We start from the raw sequence: 20791 nt of genomic DNA on the forward strand, positions 1-20791 counted from the left end.
CTTCCGTGCCAGTAGCAGTGTTGTTCCCTTTGGCTTATGTACCCCTGCTTGTTGCACCTTCCAGTTGTTTCCATTGTTTTTTACTAAAAATAATGTGATACACTTTTTTCCCCTTTGGGACATATGCTTAGATATATTCTCCAGAGTGTCATTAGTGTGCCAAAGAGTATAAACAGTCTGATAGGTCTTCTGCATTCATTGCTAAAAATTGTGTGACCTAAGACATTTGAAGGTATCTGTTCTTCACTATTATATCGAATAGTGAATCAAGTGTAGTTGATTCACTATTCGATATAATAATTTCTGGTATTTGATGCCTGTATGGTAGTTATGTAGTTTGTCATAATTGCTTTAATTTGTATATATTTCATCAGAGATAATGCCTAATTTTTTTTTAAAGATTTTATTCATTTATTTGACAGACAGAGATCACAAGTAGGCAGAGAGGCAGGCAGAGAGAGAGGGGGAAGCAGGATCCCTGCCGAACAGAGAGCCCGATGCAGGGCTCGATCCCAGGACCCTGGGATCATGACCTGAGCCGAAGGCAGAGGCCCAACCCACTGAGCCACCCAGGCGCCCCAATGCCTAATATTTTTAATGACCAGGTTAACTTTGCTTCTTTACATATAAGCTCTGTGTCTCTGAACTGCTTGTCTAACGGAGTCTGATTAATCAGCCTTCGAGATCTGTATCAGCTTTGTACATTTTAACATGAAATGTCTCCTCTGTTAATTCTTCTATTTTTTTAAAATGGAACTTTATGTATTTTTTGGGTGTTGAGTATCAAGAGTCACTGATGAGAGCAAACACTAGTCTTTCTTCATTATATAATCTGTTAATATTGAAATTCCACTTAAAGAATCTTATGCGGCTATTTATTATCTTACTAAACTTCTCATTTAACTCAAATATCCTCCTGTCGCTTCTCAAATACGACTACATCCTTTATTAAGGTCTTTCTTGAAGCCTTCTATGTTAAGTAACTTATTTATCCCCCATGAAAATAAAATGAATGAAATTAGTTTCATACTCTACTTGCTTGACCTATTGCCATCTCTAGAGCTAAGCAGTTGCATACATTTTTTCATTTCGTACATGTGAACGCTGGCAGAGCTTGTTCATTGCACTAATAATGGGAGGGATAGAATCACATATGATTTTAAAAAGATTTGTGTTTTATGTTATACACTAATTTTTTCCCTATTTTTTGGAATATTGGTGTGTTTTTTATTAGAGAAAAACTGATAATTTTTTTTCTGCTATCCCTTCTATGTACGTCGTCTTTAATTTTTCCAGTCCTTAACCAGACTCGACTGTGTTACCTTTCAAAATAATGCAAAACTTGAGTCTAAGGCAAAAGCTCCTCCTTATCGCCCTTTCTCTATATTTGTGTCCTCCTCAAAAAAGTATTTGTGCTTTAACACCTTTTCAGCTGCCGCTAAGATGATCTTAAAAATCTTGTGTCTGCCCAATACAAGAGGCAATGAAGCAAATAATAATCTTTTTTTAATGCTAGATTTCTAAGTACAGATTAAGAAGCTCATGATGAATACAGAGGTTGAAACCGTTTTAAGAAAAATTATTTCCATCTGGCTGTCCTAAAGTCCACAAATTTTTAATGTGCACCTACACTTTAGGTAGGGTGTTTATTTCCATTGTTAATTTATTTCTTCATAATTCCTCTGAATCAGTTATTTTGACAGAAATTCTCAGCAAGTAGTCCTCTGTGTTCATTGGCAGGGGTGGCTAGAGTAAACTCTCTCTTGTTCAGTTTGGAATCTTGTTTGACCTCTTGTTTCTCATTTTGGAGATTTCTCAGGGGCACCTGGCTGGCTCAGTCAGTGGAGCATATGACTCTTGATCTCGGGGTTGTGAGTTCAAGCCCCATATTGGGGCTTGAAGTAGAGATTACTTAAAAAAAGAAAAGAGCGATCTCAAATGAAATCTAAAATGGGTTAGTTTATTCAGCTGGTTTAGTGCACTTTGCTGGCCTGGTGATTGGTACCCTGCCTGAAACCACACAGCAAGGTTTTCATGAATATCCTCCCCCAGCCCCTCGCCACCCTGTCACACGGCACCTCCATTTCTGGGGGCGTTTTTGTCTTGGCATCAGTGCAAACTCTGGTTCCCACGGAAGAATTTTGTATGGGCGTGAGGTTCACACAACTAAGGCTTCTTCTCCATGGGTCTCCTCTCGCATACATCCATATTTTGTTGCTCTCTGTACCTTACCCCTGGAAAAGACCTTCACTTTTGGAATTAATAGACTGAATGTCCTTGCATGTTCTTTTAAGCAGATTTCCTTCCCCGCCTTTTTCTTGCTTTGAAATCCAACTATTTCTGTGAGACGGACTCTTCTAAATGGACTCCTGGCAGTCCCCAGTGACGACGGCAAGAAGAGAGAACAGCAAAACCCTGTCCCTTCTGTCCTTGCTGCCCTGTTGTCTTTCCTTATCACTGCTGGGATTTTCCCGCTTTCCCTGGATCTGCCTTGCCTCGGATCTAACTTTGCATGAGGGTGAGCGGGGTCAGGGCTTCTGCGGTGTTTCCTCAGATTGTTCTTCTCATGGTGCAATTTCTAAAATGCTGCATATCATCCTTATTAATAAAAAAGAACATTTCTCTGTTGCCTTGTCAGATCACTTTTAAATGCATCACCTGCAGAGCCCGTGTCTCCCACTCTTTCATTGCTTTGGTTCTGAGTCAGAGCTGCTTGGCTGTGTCTTCCTTACATGCCTCTGCCTCGACTCCCACCGATGCAGATAAGACTGGTATCCCCAGAGTCACTTCAGATTCTCCCTCCTTATGATTCCTTTCCTGGAAATCCCAGCCCACACTGCTAGTTGCCCTTTTGTTCTTTAGTAATATCTACTGCTAACAGCATAGTTTTGAATAGTTAATGCTGTTGTGTGTTCAGATTATGTCAGCTCTCATGAGTAAATCTTTTTTCCCCAAATAAAAGACAAGTTGTCTAAGGGTTTGGTCCACATACATATTTCTCCTTGACGTGGACAAATACATAATGATCATGAAATGAACACCAAATAGCCAGTTTAATTGTGAAACATCCGAAAATTTGGATCATCTTCATTTTGCTTTTAATTGCTTATTGTCCAGCTATCAAATCTCTCATTGCTCTTATATTTCTTTTTTTTTTTTTTTTTTTTTTTTTTTTTTTTTGCTCTTATATTTCTTAACCTAAATTATGAATCCCCTATTTCTTCTATCAGGCACCTGAGGTAAAATCCTAAGAACCATCTTGGATTCCAGCCTTGCTTTCCCTCATTCCCAGAACAGATTCTGTCCTCAGGTGCTTCAGATTATACCTCTAGGTTTTTCGTCTTCCGTTTCCTCATGCCCAGGGCAGCCCATGGTTATCTGTCTCCCGGACATTCTAGGGGCTTCCTTAGCCATCTTCATTGCCGAGCCCCTCTCAATATTTCCCTGTACCCAGGGCTTCTGTAGCAGCCTTATTTTAAAATACTGCCCAGTTCAAAAGCAACAACAAGCATGTGCGCTGGGAAAGATAGCACAAGGCACAGTCTTTATCCTCAAGGACTCCGACTTCAGTGTGGGAGATACACATGTGCCGTCTCAGTATCTCCTTCACAAAAAGCTCTCTCTTCTGTACCGTCCTACCTCCTCTCTGTGGACCTTTATCTCTCAGCCTTTGTACAAGTATCTTCCATTTTAGACAAAGGCACCCTTCAACCCCCAGTCCTCATCTAGTATCCCTTCTTATTCCTCCCTTACTGGCCTTTTTTTTTTTTTTAAGATTTTTAAAATTTGGGGTGCCTGGGTGGCTCAGTGGGTTGGGCCTCTGCCTTCCGCTCAGGTCATGATCTCAGGGTCCTGGGATTGAGGCCCACATCGGGCTCTCTGCTTGGCAGGGAACCTGCTTCCACCCCTCTCTCTGCCTGTCTCTCTGCCTACTTGTGATCTCTGTCAAATAAATACATAAAATCTTAAAAAAAAAAAAAAAGGTTTTTTTTAAATTTATTTATCTGAGAGACAGAGAGTACAAGCAAGGGGAGGGGCAGAGGGAGAAGCAGGCTCCCCGCCAAGCAGGGAACCCAGTGCGGTGTTCAATCCCAGGACCCCAAAGTCCTGACTAGAGCCAAAGGCAGGGGCCTAACCGACTAAGCCACCCCGGCGCCCCACTGGCCTGACTGTTAACGAAGCTTCTCGGCTCCGAGTCCGCGGTTCCTCGCCTGTGCGTCGTCTCCCCGCGCGCTGCCTTCTGGCTCGCAGCCCTGCTGCTCCACCGGAACCGCCCCCAGTGAGGCCACCTTAGTGGTCACCTTGTTTGACAGGACACCACCGTGTCCGCTTTCAGAAACTCCCGCCTTGCCTCCCAGGTCACACTGCAGATTTTCCACCTCCATTTACTTTGTGGGTGACTTTTCTCTTTAACCCTCATGCCCGTGTCCCAGGGGGCTCTGCCATGGCCCCTCTTCTCCTCCTTCCCACTCTGGTCAGGATTCCTGGAAAATCCCACCCGCTCCACAGCTTCTGTCCTCATGTGTTGGCCGTTCCTGAATGTCCATCCCCAGCCGGGTTTCCCTTGAGCTTCCCTGGAGTTTACAGACGTGTCTATGTGGGCGACCCGCAGCACCGCACACTCGGCTGCTCCGAACGTCCCCATCCAGCCCCCGCGCTTCCCGGCTTGGCTTTCTCGGTAAACGCTGTCAACGCCCACCCAGCCGTGTACACTAGGAACCCCGGTACCGTCTTCACTTTGTTCGTCTCACCTCTCCGTACCCCTCGTAACCGGTCACGAAGTTTGCTCCTGGCCCGGTGCCTGTCCTTTCTCGCCTCCACTTGCCTCCGCACCGGCTCACGCCCGCGCTCGGGTCAGACGGAGCTTGCAGCCCCCGGACAGGCGCCCCCGCTGTTTGCCTCGTCCCTCCTCACCCGCGGAGCCCTCCGCCGGGGCCGCTCGCGCCCTCCCTGCCGTACCGTGTTGCGTGACGAACTCGGGCTTTTCCAGAATCGAACGTGCACGGACCGAGGATGTGACTGTAGATCTCCCTCCGTCGGTTATTATTTTCGGACTCTTGACGGTGTCATCTTAAACTCGAGAACATCACTGGGGACTTAATTTGAGCTCGTTTGAAAAACCGGAAGTATCCCGCTTCTGTTCGCTTTCCTCCTCGTCCGGCCTCGGCCATGGTGGTATCAAAAATCACGCAGAATTCCCATTAAAAAGTAATGCGTTGGTGCCAGGACAGTTAGACTTCTTTGTACGGGGGGGGGGGGTGCGCACACGTGTGTGAGCACATGGATGTGCGTGTGCGCAGGCACGTGTGTGGAGAGAGGTGGGGTTGGTTCTGTTCATTTTAAACACGTGGAAAGGCTTTCGTGTTTAAGCTTCGGCTGAGCTGCGCAGCCGAGCGCCCCCTGATGGGAGCGCGCGGGAGGGACCGGGTCGCAGGCGCTGTGGAGCGGCCCTGGCGTGGGCTGGTGTGGGCTTCGAGGAGTTTTATGTATTCCCCCTCCAACCTGGGAGGTTCTACTGACAGCAGAATTTTATTTTATTTTATCTTATTTTATTTTAATTTTAATTTTATTTATTTATTTATTTATTTATTTATTTATTTATTTTCTCAGCGGAATTTTACTTCTACAGAGCCTGGGGCCCAGTTCTTCAGCCAGACATACTATTTGAGAAGGGGGAGATGAGGAACAGGAAGGAAGGACCTTAATATTTTGGGAAATGGTGTAGCAGGTGTTGGCAGCTCTGCTTTTTCCTTTTTGTTTTTTTTTTTCTTCCTGATGGGCCCCCTCCCAACACTTTTCTTTATTGATGAATAATCACTAAAGACTTAGCGACAGCATGATTATTTTTTTAAGACTGTAATCAGTCTACTTTTAGTTAAATGAGTTGGATAAGGTACTTAAATTTCTGACGTCGATGTACACTGTATTTTTTTATGCATTCATCTGCCAGTGGACACTTAGATTGCTTGCGTGTCTTACGCATTGTAAGTGTTGCTGCAGTGAACATGGGAGTGCAGATATCTCTTCAAAATAGTGATTTTTGTCTCCTTTGGGTATATTCTTAGAAGCGGAAAAAAGAAAGTAATCCTGCTATTTGGGACAACATGGATGGACCTTGGAGACATTATGCTAAGTGAAATAAATCAGACAGAGAAACAAAAACTGTATGATCTTACTTATATATGGAAACTAAACAAACAAACAAATTTAGAAAAATGAGAACAGAATGGGGTTCGCCAGAGGTGGGGAATGGTGTTGGGTGAAATAAGTAAAAGTGGTCTGAAGGTACAAATTTCCAGTTATAAGATGAGTCAGTCACAGGGATGTAATGTACAACATGGTGACTCTGGTTCATTATACTGTATTTTGTATTTGAAAGTTGATAAGAGAGCAGATCTTTTTTGTTATTATTATTAACATATGATGTATTATTTGTTTCAGGGGTACAGGTCTGTGAATCATCAGTCTTACACAATACACAGCCCTCACTATAGCACATACTCTCCCTAATGTCCATCATCCAGCCACCCCATCCCTCCCATGCCCATCCCCTCCAGCAACCCTCAGTTTGTTTCCTGAGATTAAGAGTCCCTTACAGTTTGTCTCCCTCTCTGGTTTCTGATTTCGTCTTGTTTCATTTTTTCCTCTCTTCCCCTTAGGATCCTCTGCCTAGTTTCTCAAATTCCACGTAACAGTGAGATCATATGAAAACTGTCTTTCTCTGATTGACTTATTTAAGAGATTAGATCTTGAAAGTTCTCATCATGAGGAAAAAAATTGTAACTGAAGTGATGGATATTAACTGTGGTGATCATTTCATAATATTTGTATATATGTGTTTATATATCAAATTATTATGTCATGTATTTTGGACTAATACAAAGTTTATGTCATTCAGATCTCAATAAAAAGAGGGGGGAAAAGAAGAAAGTTAGTGGTGATATCTGTTAAGAGTTACATGTCTGCATAATTTTAAGCATATATGAGTTGTGTACAAATTTGCATTGAAATGTGTATCATGTAACCCAAACCTTTGGAAAATTCCTCCCATCCAGAACAGCAGCATTCTTACAGATTCCAGTTCTTAGAGGCCTGCCTGCTCTGGAGTTCTGTCTTCTAGTGAATGATTTTAGCTAAATATTATTAAATGAGGGGAAGGTATCTGAGCAAACGACCTCAGAAGGATCTCTATATGGAATTTTATTTTTCTGATTAGTAGAATATTGACAGGTAAAATTTAGAGATAGAGAATATACTTTGCAGGACCTGAACAAAGAATATGAATATATCAACACCTAAAACATTCCTGAATGAAAACCTAGAATTCAACAGTCACAACATGTTAAAAATTTTTCTAAATTAATACAGAATCATTTCCCCAGAATTACTCCCCACTAGTTGCCTTTTTGTATATGTAGTAAAAAAAAAAAAAAAAAAAAAAAAAACCACACACGAATGTATACTCTTTACACTTTTAAGAGTGCATTACAGTATTGTCACCTCTGTGTCCATTGTCGCACAGCAGATCTCTGAATCTTGTTCCCCTCACATGAATGAGACTCTGTACCACTGAGCAGCTAGCTCCCTGTTGCTCCCTGTTGCTCCCTCTCCCGCCCGTGGCAAACACCATTCTACTGCCCGTTTCTAGGAGTTTGATTACTTTAGAAACTCTCATATAATTATTATCTGTCTTTTTGTGGCCAGCTTATTTCACTGAGAAATGGCCACAAGTTTCATCCACAATATAGCATGTAGATTGCATTCTTTTTAAGGCTGAATAACATTCCGTCGTCTGTGGCTGCATTTTCTTTGTGCATTCATCCATCGGACATTTAGGTTGTCCCACATCTTGGTTGTTGCGCGTAATGGTGCAGTGGACACGGCTGTGCAAATACCCTTCAGGATCCTGTGTCAGTTCTTTTGGATATATGCACAGAGACGGAATTACTCGATCATGTCTTTAGTTCTGTTAAATGTTTTGAGGAACCCCCATACTATTTACAGGAGCAGTGACATCATTTGAGCCACCCCAGCAGTGCACAAGGGGTCCGGGTTTTCCATGTGCTCACCCGTGCCGATTATTTTCATCTTTTTCGATAGTAGCCACAGATAAGACGTGTGATACCTCATCGTGGTTTTTATTTCCCTGATAATTAGTGATGTTAGCATCTTTTCATGTGCTTTTTGGCCCTTGGTATGTATTCTTTTGGAGAAATATCTAAGTCCTTTGCCCTTTTTCTTTAATCAGGCAGTTTTGTTGTTCCTGAGTTGTAGGATTTTCCGTACATATATATTATTAACCCCTTATCAGATATATGGTTGTGAATATTTTCCCATTCCATCGGATGCCTCCACTTGGTTGCTTTTTAACAACCTGGGACTGACTCTCATTTTACAACCTCACTTAAATGTGACTCTTGTGATTCACACCCGTCCCAGTCTTCATCCTGATTCCTGCTCATCCCCAACTCTAGGCTTCCATTTTGACCATTCTCCCCTTCCATCTTCTCTGAGCTGTCTTTACTGACTAACCCTCACTTCTTCCACGCCCCATGATCTCTGCTTTCCTAATGTCTTAACAAATGGTGATTTTAAAATACAGGTATTTGTATATCTGGTAAAAGATCAGCAAAAAGGAACAGTCTCATCTAAATGTAATACTATGAAGAGTATTGAAGAGGTTGAAATCAATAGGTCCTTAGGTTAAGTGAGAAGATACTCCTTTTCAAGGAACATGGGCAGCAAGTTATTTGAATGGATACATTTGGTGAGTGTGCAGGATGATAGTTGTACTTGTAAGATCTGTAAGTGTGTCCCAAAGTCCTACGCCTCTTGTTGGCCTGCTAATCAATTAGGAAAATAACTTTAGATAGAAGACATCATGGTTCTCATTGGGCAAAGCAATTAATTGCACATTTACTAAAATAGAGCTAAAGTCAATGGTGGAATGTTCTGATTGGCCAAACATAATGTAAAGTTTATTTCCTAGCAAATAATGAAAGATCGGTGGATGAATGTTGGTCACGAGGAAGAAGAGCTAAAGCCATATACTGAGCCTGAACCAGATTTCAATGACATGAAAAGAATAGGTAAGTATTTAAACACTGTGAGATGTGCTGGCCCTATGCTAGAAGAGACCAGTCGTCTACCAAAATAGGTTTTTAAAATATAAATAGGAAACAATTTTTATTTGAAAAATACTTACATTGTCATCTTTTCTTTCCATCAACATACACCGAACATTACAGATTTCAAGTTTGTCTGCTTTTATGTTATAATCCAATTCAGTTGTTGGCAACAGTGATACAAAAATTAAAATAATGTGGATGAACCTGGTTGTTTTCTTTCAGCCATTCCTAACAGGAGAAATGACTGTTTAAGTATCAGCACTGGTCAGACTATTAAGTAGCTGCAAAACATAGCATGTATCTTAGCCGAAAATGTGGAGGCACTGGAGCTGAAAGGATGAACACTTTGGCTCTCCCTCCCAATTTTCCAGTGTCTCGGCAGGGTGCTTCCTCCCACACCTAGCCGGGCGCTCTGCTTCCAGCCTGTTCTCTGCATTTCTCTCTCCATTACCAAAGCTGTCAGAGACTCAACCTGAGTCATCTCTGCTTTTTCCCCTCTCTGACTTGAGAGGACCCAGGGAAGGCTTGTGATTCTAGAGTGTTTGGAATCCAGTCAGAACAACCGTGAAATTCAAGCCTTCCAAAGAAGAGTCAACCTGCCTTCATATCAGAAAGCAGAAATTGTTAAGAGATGAGAGAAACCACACTATGCGTGGCTGAGAGTGTGTTAAGAGATAAAGAGAGAAGGGATTTTGTGTCACAGGTGGTGTGTCTCTGGCTGGACAAAGGCAGTCAACTCAGGAATGCATTAGGTGCTGAGACACAGACCCACCATGAGCATGAATCCCATGATACAGATAGTTCCTGCATGAAAAATTATCAATATACAAGATCTAAATATGCAGTATCTATATATTAATGATCCAGAAGTTTTTATAGTTACATTATACTTTAACATTTCAAAATTTAGTTTTCATATTTTATGTTGGCAAGCTTGCTTATGTGTTAATTTGTTTACAAAAATAAACCCATTTTCAGAAAAAATTGCTTTTTTTTTATTTCCAGACATCATGGTCACCATGGGTTTTGCTCGAGATGAGATAAATGACGCCTTAATAAATCAGAAATATGATGAAATTATGGCTACTTATATTCTTCTAGGTAGAAAACCACCTGAAGTAAGTTCTTTACCTTTTTAGATTAATGTTAATTATTTTTGAGCCAAGTGACAGCTAAGATAAAACACCTTTATTCTGTGTGGTATCAGAAATAATATAAAGGGCCTAACAGTCTTATTTTCAGAATTCAAACTCAAGATGCTAAGTTACAAACTGGTCTCATTTCCAAGTCCCCAGGGAGATTCTGCTCTGAAAGAGCAGACCACGTGCTCTGCTTAGCTCTGAGAGGCTCACACCGTCCCGTCTTTAAGAATGAGCTCCCCTGGAGTTGTGTCCCCAAGCCGCAGGCCTGCCACAGCTAAAGTGGTCATTCTGGGTGTGCAGAAAACACAGTGACCGAAACAGAGGGAGGGATGGCGTTTAAGACAAAACAGATGTCTGAGATAATTTTAAAAAGATGGGACTAGGAAAAGGCTGTTTGGTGATATTTTGCCTTGTAGAACATCAAGTGGCTTTGGTACTGGCAGTTGGGAATTCTCAAGGCCAGGAGAGATCTCTAATAAGGAGATAGATTCAGGAAGTAACTATGTGCAGATGGTGGTTGAACCATAAAAGCAAGTGATCCTTTGGGACAGCAAATATAAAGGTATAACTTGAGAGTCAAGAACAGAGCCAAGCGCATGGACAGTTTGTTAACGATTAGACATCTGTGGGAGGCATTTTATAGAAATAGGCTGAAATTATTTTTAATTAGATAGTAACTGTTAGTGAGGCAGTACATTCAGCTGACATTTATTGGGTCTGTTCGGTCCTGGAAACCACGCTGTGTACTGCACCCAGGAAGATAAGAAAGTCTGTGCTCTCAGGGAGCCCTGGGTGTGGAGGGGAGATGCGCAGTCAGCGGTGTGGTACAGGTGCCGCGGCCCTGGTCAAGGGCAGGCGCGGGATCTCTGTGACATAGAGGAGGACAGGTACCCACAGCAGCGAGATTTAACAGGACGTGTAATCTTTGGAAGTGAGGGTGTGAGAGAACTTCAAGTTTCCAGCATAGGTGACTGGTTTTGTAAGATGTATTTGCCAGGATATGAAAAGAGTGGATTTCCAGGGGAAGATGGGAAGTTCATTCTGTTTGGGATGATTGAACTTGAGATTTCCTGTTGGGTGGAGCTGTTCAGGAGACGTTTGAATACATCGGATACACAGATCGGGCTTGGAGGGAGTGACCCGAGCAGCATTAATAGGTTTGGGAGCTGTGGTCAGAGGAGCGCACCAATCGCGCCAGCAGCTGCTCTGGGGACTCCACTCGAGTTAATGCCTGTCACCCTCTCAGGCCCTACCCGGTAGGCACTGTTGTTCCAGAGGAGGAGGGGGGCTCAGTGGAGGCCCTGATGTTTGGAGAAGTGGTATCAAAGAAGCCAAATTAAGAGAATTTTAAGAAGTGGGAAATAGTACAAATCGTTACTTCTGAAGTCTTTGACCTGTTTCTACTTAGCCTTTAGATTTCACTCCTGAGATCTTTAATTTTCCTATTAATTTAAATGTAAAAGAAGCCATAGCATTACAACTATACAACCCACCCAGGTGTGAATTAAAATGAACTTTGAATTGTATGAGTATAAACTAATGAGGCTACTCTAAGTAGTAAGAGCCTGAACTTCGGAGCCAGGTTCCCTGGGTCTGAATCCCCCCGCCCCCACCCCAGCACAGCGGCTGACTGACTGCGCGGCTTGGGCGCTGTCCTTAATTTCTCTGTGCTTCAGCTCTCTGGTCCCTGAAATGAGGATAGCGAATAGTACTTAGCTCTGGGGGTCATCGAGAGGGTTAAATGAATTAATATTTCCACCGTGCTTAGAACAAACAGTTCCTGGCACATTACTGTGTGTTATCTATTACCAATTTCATCATCAAGATTACTTTGCTATTTGCCATGAGTATCTACATACGAATTTAGATTTTTCCATTGGGATGCCAGTGATTCCGGGAGAAGTTGCCAGCTACAAACATCTTTAGTGTTACGAGGAGAGGGTAGTGTGTCAAAGCCCGATTTACTGTGCTTATCTGAATAGATGCAGTTTTTAATCAGAGCCAACAAACCAAGTTTTGCTCCATAAATATGGTAGAAAACGTGTGTGTGGAGTTAAAATTGTAGATTTTATCCTAAGTTTGAATCCCAGTTATGCCTGAGTTGGAATCCCAAAGATGTCCCTTCATTCTCTGAACTGCAGTTTTTCCATCTGTGAAGTTGAGGTTAATAGACACCGGCACCATTGCCCTGACATACTTAGCAGGGTGCCTGTTACATAATGGCCATTCAGTAATTGGTAGCTGTCATTTGGTGTTGTTTTTTTTTCTTTGACAGACAGAGATCACAAGTAGGCAGAGAGGCAGGCAGAGAAAGAGAGAGGAGGAAGCAGGCTCCCTGCCGAGCAGAGAGCCCGATGCGGAACTCGATCCCAGGACCCTGAGATCATGACCTGAGCCGAAGGCAGAGTCTTAACCCACTGAGCCACCCAGGCGCCCCTGTTATTTGGTGTTTTGACTAAACTAAGGATCCAAAGCCATTCGTATGAGATCACAGAAGCGCCCATGCACTCACAGATGCAGATAGCCAGTTCGCTCCCCCACCAGTCACTAGCTCACAGTTTTGTATCCAAACTTTTTTTTTTTCCCCAGTTCTGATTATTCTTTGTGTGGCTTGGAATAGATTCGAACATCAAGCAAGAGTACATATTGTTTGCATAAACATTTTTATTTTTAAATTTTTGTGCAGGGGCGCCTGCGTGGCTCAGTCAGTTAAGCGTCTGCCTTCAGCTCAGGTCCTGACCCCAGGGTCCTGGGATCGAGTCCCGTGTAGGGCTCCCTGCTCGGCAGGGAGACTGCTTCTCCCTCTGCCTCTGCCACTCCCCACTCCTGCTTGTGCTCTGTCTCACTCATCCTCTCTCTCTCTCTCTCAAATAAATTAAATCTTTATGCGCTGTCTTCTTATAGTTTGAAGGTGGTGAATCATTGTCCAGCGGAAGCTTGTGTCCGAGGTCACGGCCCAGCAGTGACCTGAACAACAGCAGCCTTCAGTCCCCGGCTCACCTGAAGGTCCAGCGGAGCATCTCCGCAAACCAGAAGCAGCGGCGTTTCAGCGATCATGGTGGGGGAAAGTCCAATAAGCGAGAAGACAGAGCAGTCCTCCCCAAACTTGTGCTCACTGAGCATTGTGCGGTCCCGTCTTCATGTGCTTCTGTCATCCATTATCACAGATCTGAATTACTTACTGCACCATTAATACAATCCCCTTTTCAGGGACTGACCTAGTTTTTGTAATCAAACAGTTTAATGTTAGTACCAAGTATAAAATATGCAAATAAAGGTATTTTTAATTTAGAGTTTTTGTTCGTGAGGAGAAACTGTGTCAGTTGATTTTCAGCTAATTATGCTCCTTAATTCTGTTGTAGCTGGTCCATCCATTCCCCCTGCCGTATCCTATACCAAACGGCCTCAGGCTAACAGCGTGGAGAGTGAGCAGAAAGAGGAGTGGGATAAAGACCTCGCTCGGAAACTCGGCAGCGCCACGGTTGGATCCAAAAGCGAGATGACTGCGAGCCCTCTGGTGGGGCCGGAAAGGAAAAAGTCTTCAACTATTCCAAGTGTGAGTAATTATCCTGGCATCTCGCAGTTTGCTGGAGTTATTTGTTGTCGCATTTTTTTTTTGTACAATCTTTGAAAAACTTTATCTTTTTCTAAAAACATGTTTCAAAATTTTAAAGTGAGTCATACATTTAAATAACATGCAAAGGAGGCCAAGCTTCTCATGATTGCGTTTTAAGAACAAAAATATAAAATATGAATTCTTAAAATAACACTTACCTCAAAGTAAGATTTAAAAACCTCACTGTAAAATGGTACATTAAATGTTCCTGCCTCATTTTTCCTGTTTGTAACATTTACTTAAAACTACATTGGTGCATTTAATTTTATATTTACAAATAAGCAGCTCAATGAAGGCAGACTCCATGAATGATTAATTTATGAAGTTAGCTCCTAGTATCCACTTAAAACAGCGAATTTGTAGGGACACCCAGGTGGTTCAGTCGGTTGAGCGTCCGACTCTGGATTTCGGCTCAGGTCATGATCTCAGAGTCCTGGGATCGAGCCCCACGTTGGGGCCCCTGCTGAGTGGGGAGTCTGCTTACTCTCTCCCTGCCTCTGCCCCTTCTTCCACTTGTGTGCACACGCTCTCTCGAAAAAAAAATAAATCTTAAACACAAAAAACAAAAAACCGGCAAACTGTAGAAATTATATAATGGGAGCTAGAAGATAGATTGGAGCCTTCTCTTGTAAGACAGCAGGAAGGAATAAAAAAATACAAAAGAAAAAACTAAGATATACTAAGGATAGAAGTAGAATTGGAAATATCTAGATAATAGGAGTTTAGAAGGGAAAAAGCACACAGTGAAGGGGAGGAAATACTTGAAGAAATAATAACAAGGGAAGATGAAAAAACTTAGAAAGATTCAGAGGGCTGTGGGTAGCTCAGTCAGTTAAGCATCAAGTCTTGGTTTCAGCTCAGGTCATTATCATAGGGTCATGAGCTTGAGCCCTGCATCAGGCTCTGTGAGAGAGATTTTTTTCCTCTCTCTTTCTCCCTCTGCCCCACCCACCCCTTGCTCACTCACTCTTATAAATAAATAAATGAGTAAGACTCAGAAAGCCAGAAGGAAAACCTACTCCTGCACCCATTAAAGTGGAACATATACACACCAAAAACAAAGTGAAATCTTCTAGAAAGTTTCCAGGATGAGATAGCAGATGACCTTAACAGGAACAAAATTGAGACTGACCTCAAATTACTCAAAAGTAACATGGATTCAGGGAGATACGTGGAACAGTATTTTTTAAGCACTCAAAGAAAATCACATTGAACCCAGAATTTTATATCTAGCCTAACTGTCATTTAAATGTGAAGGTATGACAAGTATACTCTTTGGCGTAAAATAAGTCCAGTCTTATTACATAGGGACCCATTTGTTAACACTGTATGGTTTGAGGAGCACTGCACTTACAGGAAGAGAAATGGATCTGGAGAGGTGCCATAAAATATATGGAGTTGAAAGTGATCAGATAACTTATTCAGGTATGTATGTGGTAGCATACACAAAAAAAGAAAAAAACTCAGAAAATTCATGAAAATTCAGAACCAGTGTTCTGGACACTATCCAGGAAGTAGGCGTGGGGTGGAGGTTAAAGGAAGAAGAGCATATGCCTTGTTCACAGAAGATGGGAAGAGTGGGGTAAGTTTAAAAACTCACTAGTGCTAAGCAAACATGAGTTCAGGGACTTAAGGGCAAACAACATAAGAATAAAAATAGAATTTATAACTTTTAAACCAACAGAAGAAAAAAAATTGAGCCTATGGAAAGTAGAAAAAGAAAAGGAAAAAAAAAAAACAGAAAGCCTAACACAACCTTAGTTGCAACTGAGTTAAATTCCCAAGCACCCACTGTTTTATGTAGTTCATTGAAACCATATCTTTTTTAAAAATATGTGATTTGATTAGCGCCTCCTAGACTCTGAAATGGGTGTGCATACCCATTTTCAGAACTGGTAAAGACAACCCCCTCTACCTGCCAACTTCACAGAGTCTGAGACATCACTTGGAAAAGTAATTTTCCTAGGCAGGCCATCATTTTCCTTTATCTAAACATTAGCCAGAGGACAGTTTCTGGGGCATCATTACCCCACAATGCAGAAAGAAAAAATTTGGTCCCCTGTTTTGTGCCACTTGCTATAGCAAGCTGTCCTTCATCTCAGGCTGGTCTTAGTTTCCCAGGGACGTACTCAGCTGCCTCTTTCCACCCCTGTTTTTATGTGCTGCTCTTGTCTGAAGGTCCCCCCTCCATTATGAAAATGCCATTTTTGCAGATCGTTTCAAGGGTCAACCCATCTCCTAGGTTGACCCTTCTGTGACTGAAGGCTCCAGATCTCATCAGTCTTTCTGATTGTTGTAGCACATCACTTAGCCCTTCGTTGTCCACGGTCTTGTATCATTCCCTGTTGCTTCCCCATGTAAACCTTATCTCCCCTATTTATAATCTCCTGTTGTATGTTGACATGGTAGCTTCCTCAGAATCATTAGTGCTTCCACAGAATCATTAGTGGCTGTTCCCAGCATATTTATGAATTTAAAGAAGCATCAAAACTAAGACCTTGGTTTAAATTCCAGTTAATTATCTGGACGTAGTTATCATCTTTAAGAAATAAAAATATAAGCCAGGAGATTCTGGTAGAGAAATTTTGTTCTGAGCCACTTAGTACGAAATTTATCTTAATTTGCTGTGTTAATTTTGAGAAACCAAAATAATATATCTTGTTTAACAGTTTAGAAGCATCTCAGGTAAAATTAATAGTTTTCCCTTTCCCATCCCTTACCTTCTATTCTCACCTTCCAATATAACTAGTGTTATCGTTTGGGATGAATTCCTTCATAGAATCTCCTTTTTAAAGAAAACATAAATGAATATATATGTACATACAGGATTTATTTTTTCGTAGAAATGAGATCATATTCTGTTACATTTTAATTTTTCTCACTAATAATATTATCAGGTCCTTTTACATCAGAACACTTAGATCTCCTCTTAAGACCAGAGCCTTATTTCCTCTGTATTAATAGACATGCTATCATAATTTTTCAACTATTTGTGGAATATTCAGAGTTTTCAGTTTTTCAGAAAATTCGTTCTTGTACACTTAGGTTATTATTGCATTTCTGTTATATACATTCTCAGAATCTGGTTTCTGGGTGACATGTTTACCTCAGGTGGCTCACCCCCCTCCTCAGTCCGTGTGGCCTGTGGTCCCCTGGAGTGTGTAAGCCTCCACCCTCTCTCCCATCCCCTCTCCAGAGCCATGGCACTAACTTGTGCTAATGGACGCTCCTGGCTCTGTGTGTATCCTTGGAATAGGCTTATTTAAATTTTTAATAAATACTGCCAGGGTAATTTTAATGGTTGGAATAATCAGAGAGTCATTATATCTCCACAAGCTTTATCAACAACTGGGTATTATTGATCTTTAAAAGTCTTTGCCTGAGGGTCAAAAAACAAAAAAAGTATACCCTTTTGTTTTTAATTTGCATTTCTCAGACTATGGGTGACATTGATGGCGTGGCCTGCAGAGTGTAAAATGTTTGTCATCTGACTCCTCACAGAAAAAGTTTGCTGACCCCAAAGTACAAAAGCCAAATACACAGCTTTAATCTCTTTTCTTTGAGGTAATGTCTAAAAGAAAGGAACTTGAGCATTTATAATCGAGGCTCTGTCGTATTATAAAATATTAATTTAAAAAACCAAACATTTTACCAGTGACTCTATTGTTTGTCTATAAATGGAGTATAATAGAAAATATGTAATCCACTCAAATGGGATGACGTGGGTTTTTACTTTTTTTTCCCATGCAACATCTGGTACTCATCACACGTGCCCCCCCTTAATCCTCATCACCTTTCTAACCCATCCCCCTACCCACCTCCCGTCTGATGGCTTTTTACTTTCTGATGGAAAAGATGGGTAGATAATTTAGTAGATTATATAGTTTAACAGTGCATTTAATGTTTATAAAATCAGGAGCCTTTTTCAATCAATGGTAAAAGCTCTTAATTCTAAGTATGATTCTGTTGACAGTGTGACTTAACTGTAGTCTACCGTATGACTTAAGGGTGATGATGACCGTGGGGGGAGTTCTGAGGTAAGTAGTTAACTAGATGTAATCATTGATTGGTGAAATTTGTTGGTGATCATCTCTTCTATTGTTCTCACCCACAACATTACAGACTCTAAATGATGGGAGTGTTTCTATTTGTGTGAGACCTTAGGGGTCTTTCCACAGTAATATGCAGGAAGAACAAACTTAGTATTTTTCCCTTCAAGAAATTCCCATCCAGAAATCTTGCATGTAGGAGTCGATGGTAAGCTCTTGGCTAACCTAGAAACTCGGAGGCCAGATGTTGAGTTTTGAAGTTGCAAATATGTGACGTTATTCTTTCATCAAAAATATGATAAAACTTGTAAATTTGTTTTTCAGTATTATTTATCACATATGTAAATAAGAAAAACTACAAAATTTTGCATCCTGTAAAAAATACTATAATCCCCTTCTTTAAAAAAAAAAAAAAAACAAAGGGAAGGAGATACTTCTTTCTGGGATACTTAGGCTGAGAGTGCCATAATTATAGTATAAAACATTTTCCTAAAAATCATAGTATAATTATATAAAATCACGTTAGTATGAAATGGGCCCATAGAAGTTGTCTGCACAGGCCTGGTTTCTTGGGAAAATCAGAAAAATTTGTATATCCACTTTAGGACAGTTTCCAGGCCGAGAGTTCAGGGCTCTGTGAGAATGGTTTTAGATCTAGTCCCCAGATCCTAAACAGAGCCTCACTAAAGGCCAGTTCTAAAAGTTAATTTTATAGATGCACGTCTGTCACATGGGATCAGCAAGACTGTGCTCTGCAACTTTTACCTGATCATATCCTTGTTTCCTGGGGGAATGCTCCATCTGAGTGTCACTGGCAGCCAAGGGACAATGGAAGGGAGGTGGTGCGGGAGGACGGCGAACCCAGAAGGCACGGTCTTGAAAGAGAAACTGGTCACCCATCGCACTTTGAGAAGCAAAGTAGTGTTACTGCAAGTGACCAGAAGGAATTGACCAGGAATTTGTTCACGGTTAGGTTACTCATATGACAGTTTAGCCAAAACAATGAAATTATCAAAAGTAAAGTTTAAGAACTTGCCACAAGCTAGTTTCATAATGGATCTCTCCAGAGTAAACTGGCTTCTTTGCCTTCACTTAACGTACACAGTGTCTTACCTAAAAAATGTTCTTAATGATCTTACTCTCTTCTGCTACCACACTTTTATAGCTTTTGTGGGTTTTTTTAAGATTTTATTTATTTATTTGACAGACAGAGATCACAAGTAGACAGAGAGGCAGGCAGAGAGAGAGGGAAGCAGGCTCCCCACTGAGCAGAGAGCCCGACGCGGGGCTCGATCCCAGGACACTGGGATCACGACCCAAGCCGAAGGCAGAGGCTTTAACCCACTGAGCCACTCAGGCGCCCCACTTTTGTGTTTTTTATGTAAATGGTGACAAAATTCCTTCCATCCAGAAACCTAGACCGTTGAAAAGTTTGAAATCTGCACTTAAACAATTTTGTTTATAGGAGGCTTTTTTGCTCCTCCAAACTTAGTCGAGACATCCTAGCTCTTATGATTCAACAAATTTTAAGTTAGTTATGTGTTTCAGAGAACAGTGAAAGCCAAATTAGCCAGGAATAGGGAATTTTTTTTTTTCTGTTGGAGTAAGGATTAAACAGCAGAAGAGCATGCGTCCCATTTGGAGATCATGCCCATATGGTTTAGTACTGGTAACTAGTACTGGTAACTAGTCAAGACTTCAGCAGGTACAACAGCGGGGTTTCCAGATCAGTGGTTGTGTGCGTGGTAAGGAGATGCTGTCCGTCTTTGCTTATTCTCTTTGCTCCGGAGCTGCTCACACTTGGCTTGCCTCCTGACCTAAACCTGCAATGAGGGAGACACACCGTTGGTGTTGGTGGCCGCAGTGGGGCATGCCTCTGACCCGGGAGACCGCGTCTCCTTTACGTCACCGTGGGCTGTGGGGGTTCCCTGAGCAGGTGAAGAGTGGCAGCCTGCAAGCTTGTGGGGGCCACCACTGTCACTGCCACAGGTTTCTGGTCTGTGATTGTATTTCTTGTGGAGTCGTCTCTTGCTCCTGGCCCTACAGAGCTGCCTATACCACTCCCCCGCCCTTCTCCCTACCACCAGTTTGTAGGGGAGAAAATAAAAACTGCTTTCTCATTGCTTCCAAACAGCTGCTCACTGCTGCTGCAGGACGACAAGCTAAAAAACCATCATGAGCTTGTCATGCTTTGCCTGTCACTCCTGCCATGTAACTGAGAGAGAGACTGGTGTGAGATTAGCTTGTTCATGTAAGGTCTGACAAATGAAAATTCTACCACGGGTTTTTTATTTTCCAAAGTCCTTTGCCTCCTAAATTCATTTCTTTGACTTTCCACAGCTACAGTTAGAATTTTAAGATGGATTTCTTTTTTCCTTCTTAAAGAGCACTGTGTATCCTGGAGGTAGCATGGCAAGAAGGAACACGTATGTCTGTGAAAGGACCACAGATCGGTACGCAGCATTGCAGAATGGAAAAGACAGCAGGTAACTGTCCCTGCATCATGTGGGGCCCGCTTCATTGTCGTCGTGCATTACTGCTCTTGCTAGAACATCTGTAGCTCATGGGTCAAGAGCAAAGGGACTGCTAGAGGCTACAGCTGCAACCAACCATTCTCACTAAGGCGTCTCCCCTTCTGTACCAGAATGGAAAGATGGAAGCGTGCTTAGGGAAAACAGGTGGTAAATCTCTTAACCTGAGGACTGATTGCTGTATGAAGCCTGGTAGTAAATATTTCCGTGTGATAAAACAAATTATCCCCTCCTAATCTGACCGTCTTAATTTGTCTTATCCTGCTGCTTCCTTTTTATCTTTTACTTTACTTTTTTTTTTTTAGCCTTCCCTCCTTGCCCCTCC

General features: G+C 42.0%; 1 protein-coding gene across 4 annotated transcripts in view; it reads left to right on the forward strand.

Moving 5' to 3' along the window:
• MARK1 (microtubule affinity regulating kinase 1) overlaps positions 1–20791 on the forward strand; it is a 118456-nt gene that overhangs the window by 83638 nt on the left and 14027 nt on the right. For 3 of the 4 annotated variants that reach the window (XM_032872955.1, XM_032872956.1, XM_032872954.1), the window contains exons 10-14: positions 8990–9089; positions 10134–10246; positions 13175–13328; positions 13633–13826; positions 20321–20421. In XM_032872955.1, coding sequence (XP_032728846.1) covers positions 8990–9089; positions 10134–10246; positions 13175–13328; positions 13633–13826; positions 20321–20421 — 662 coding nt within the window. Of the gene's footprint in view, positions 1–8989; positions 9090–10133; positions 10247–13174; positions 13329–13632; positions 13827–17322; positions 17427–20320; positions 20422–20791 lie in introns of those variants that run through there. The other variant, XM_032872957.1, reaches the window with a different exon arrangement.

Source organism: Lontra canadensis, unplaced genomic scaffold (genome assembly GCF_010015895.1).
Source record: "Lontra canadensis isolate GAN:19392208 unplaced genomic scaffold, GSC_riverotter_1.0 scaffold46, whole genome shotgun sequence".
Classification (NCBI taxonomy): Eukaryota; Metazoa; Chordata; class Mammalia; order Carnivora; family Mustelidae; genus Lontra; species Lontra canadensis.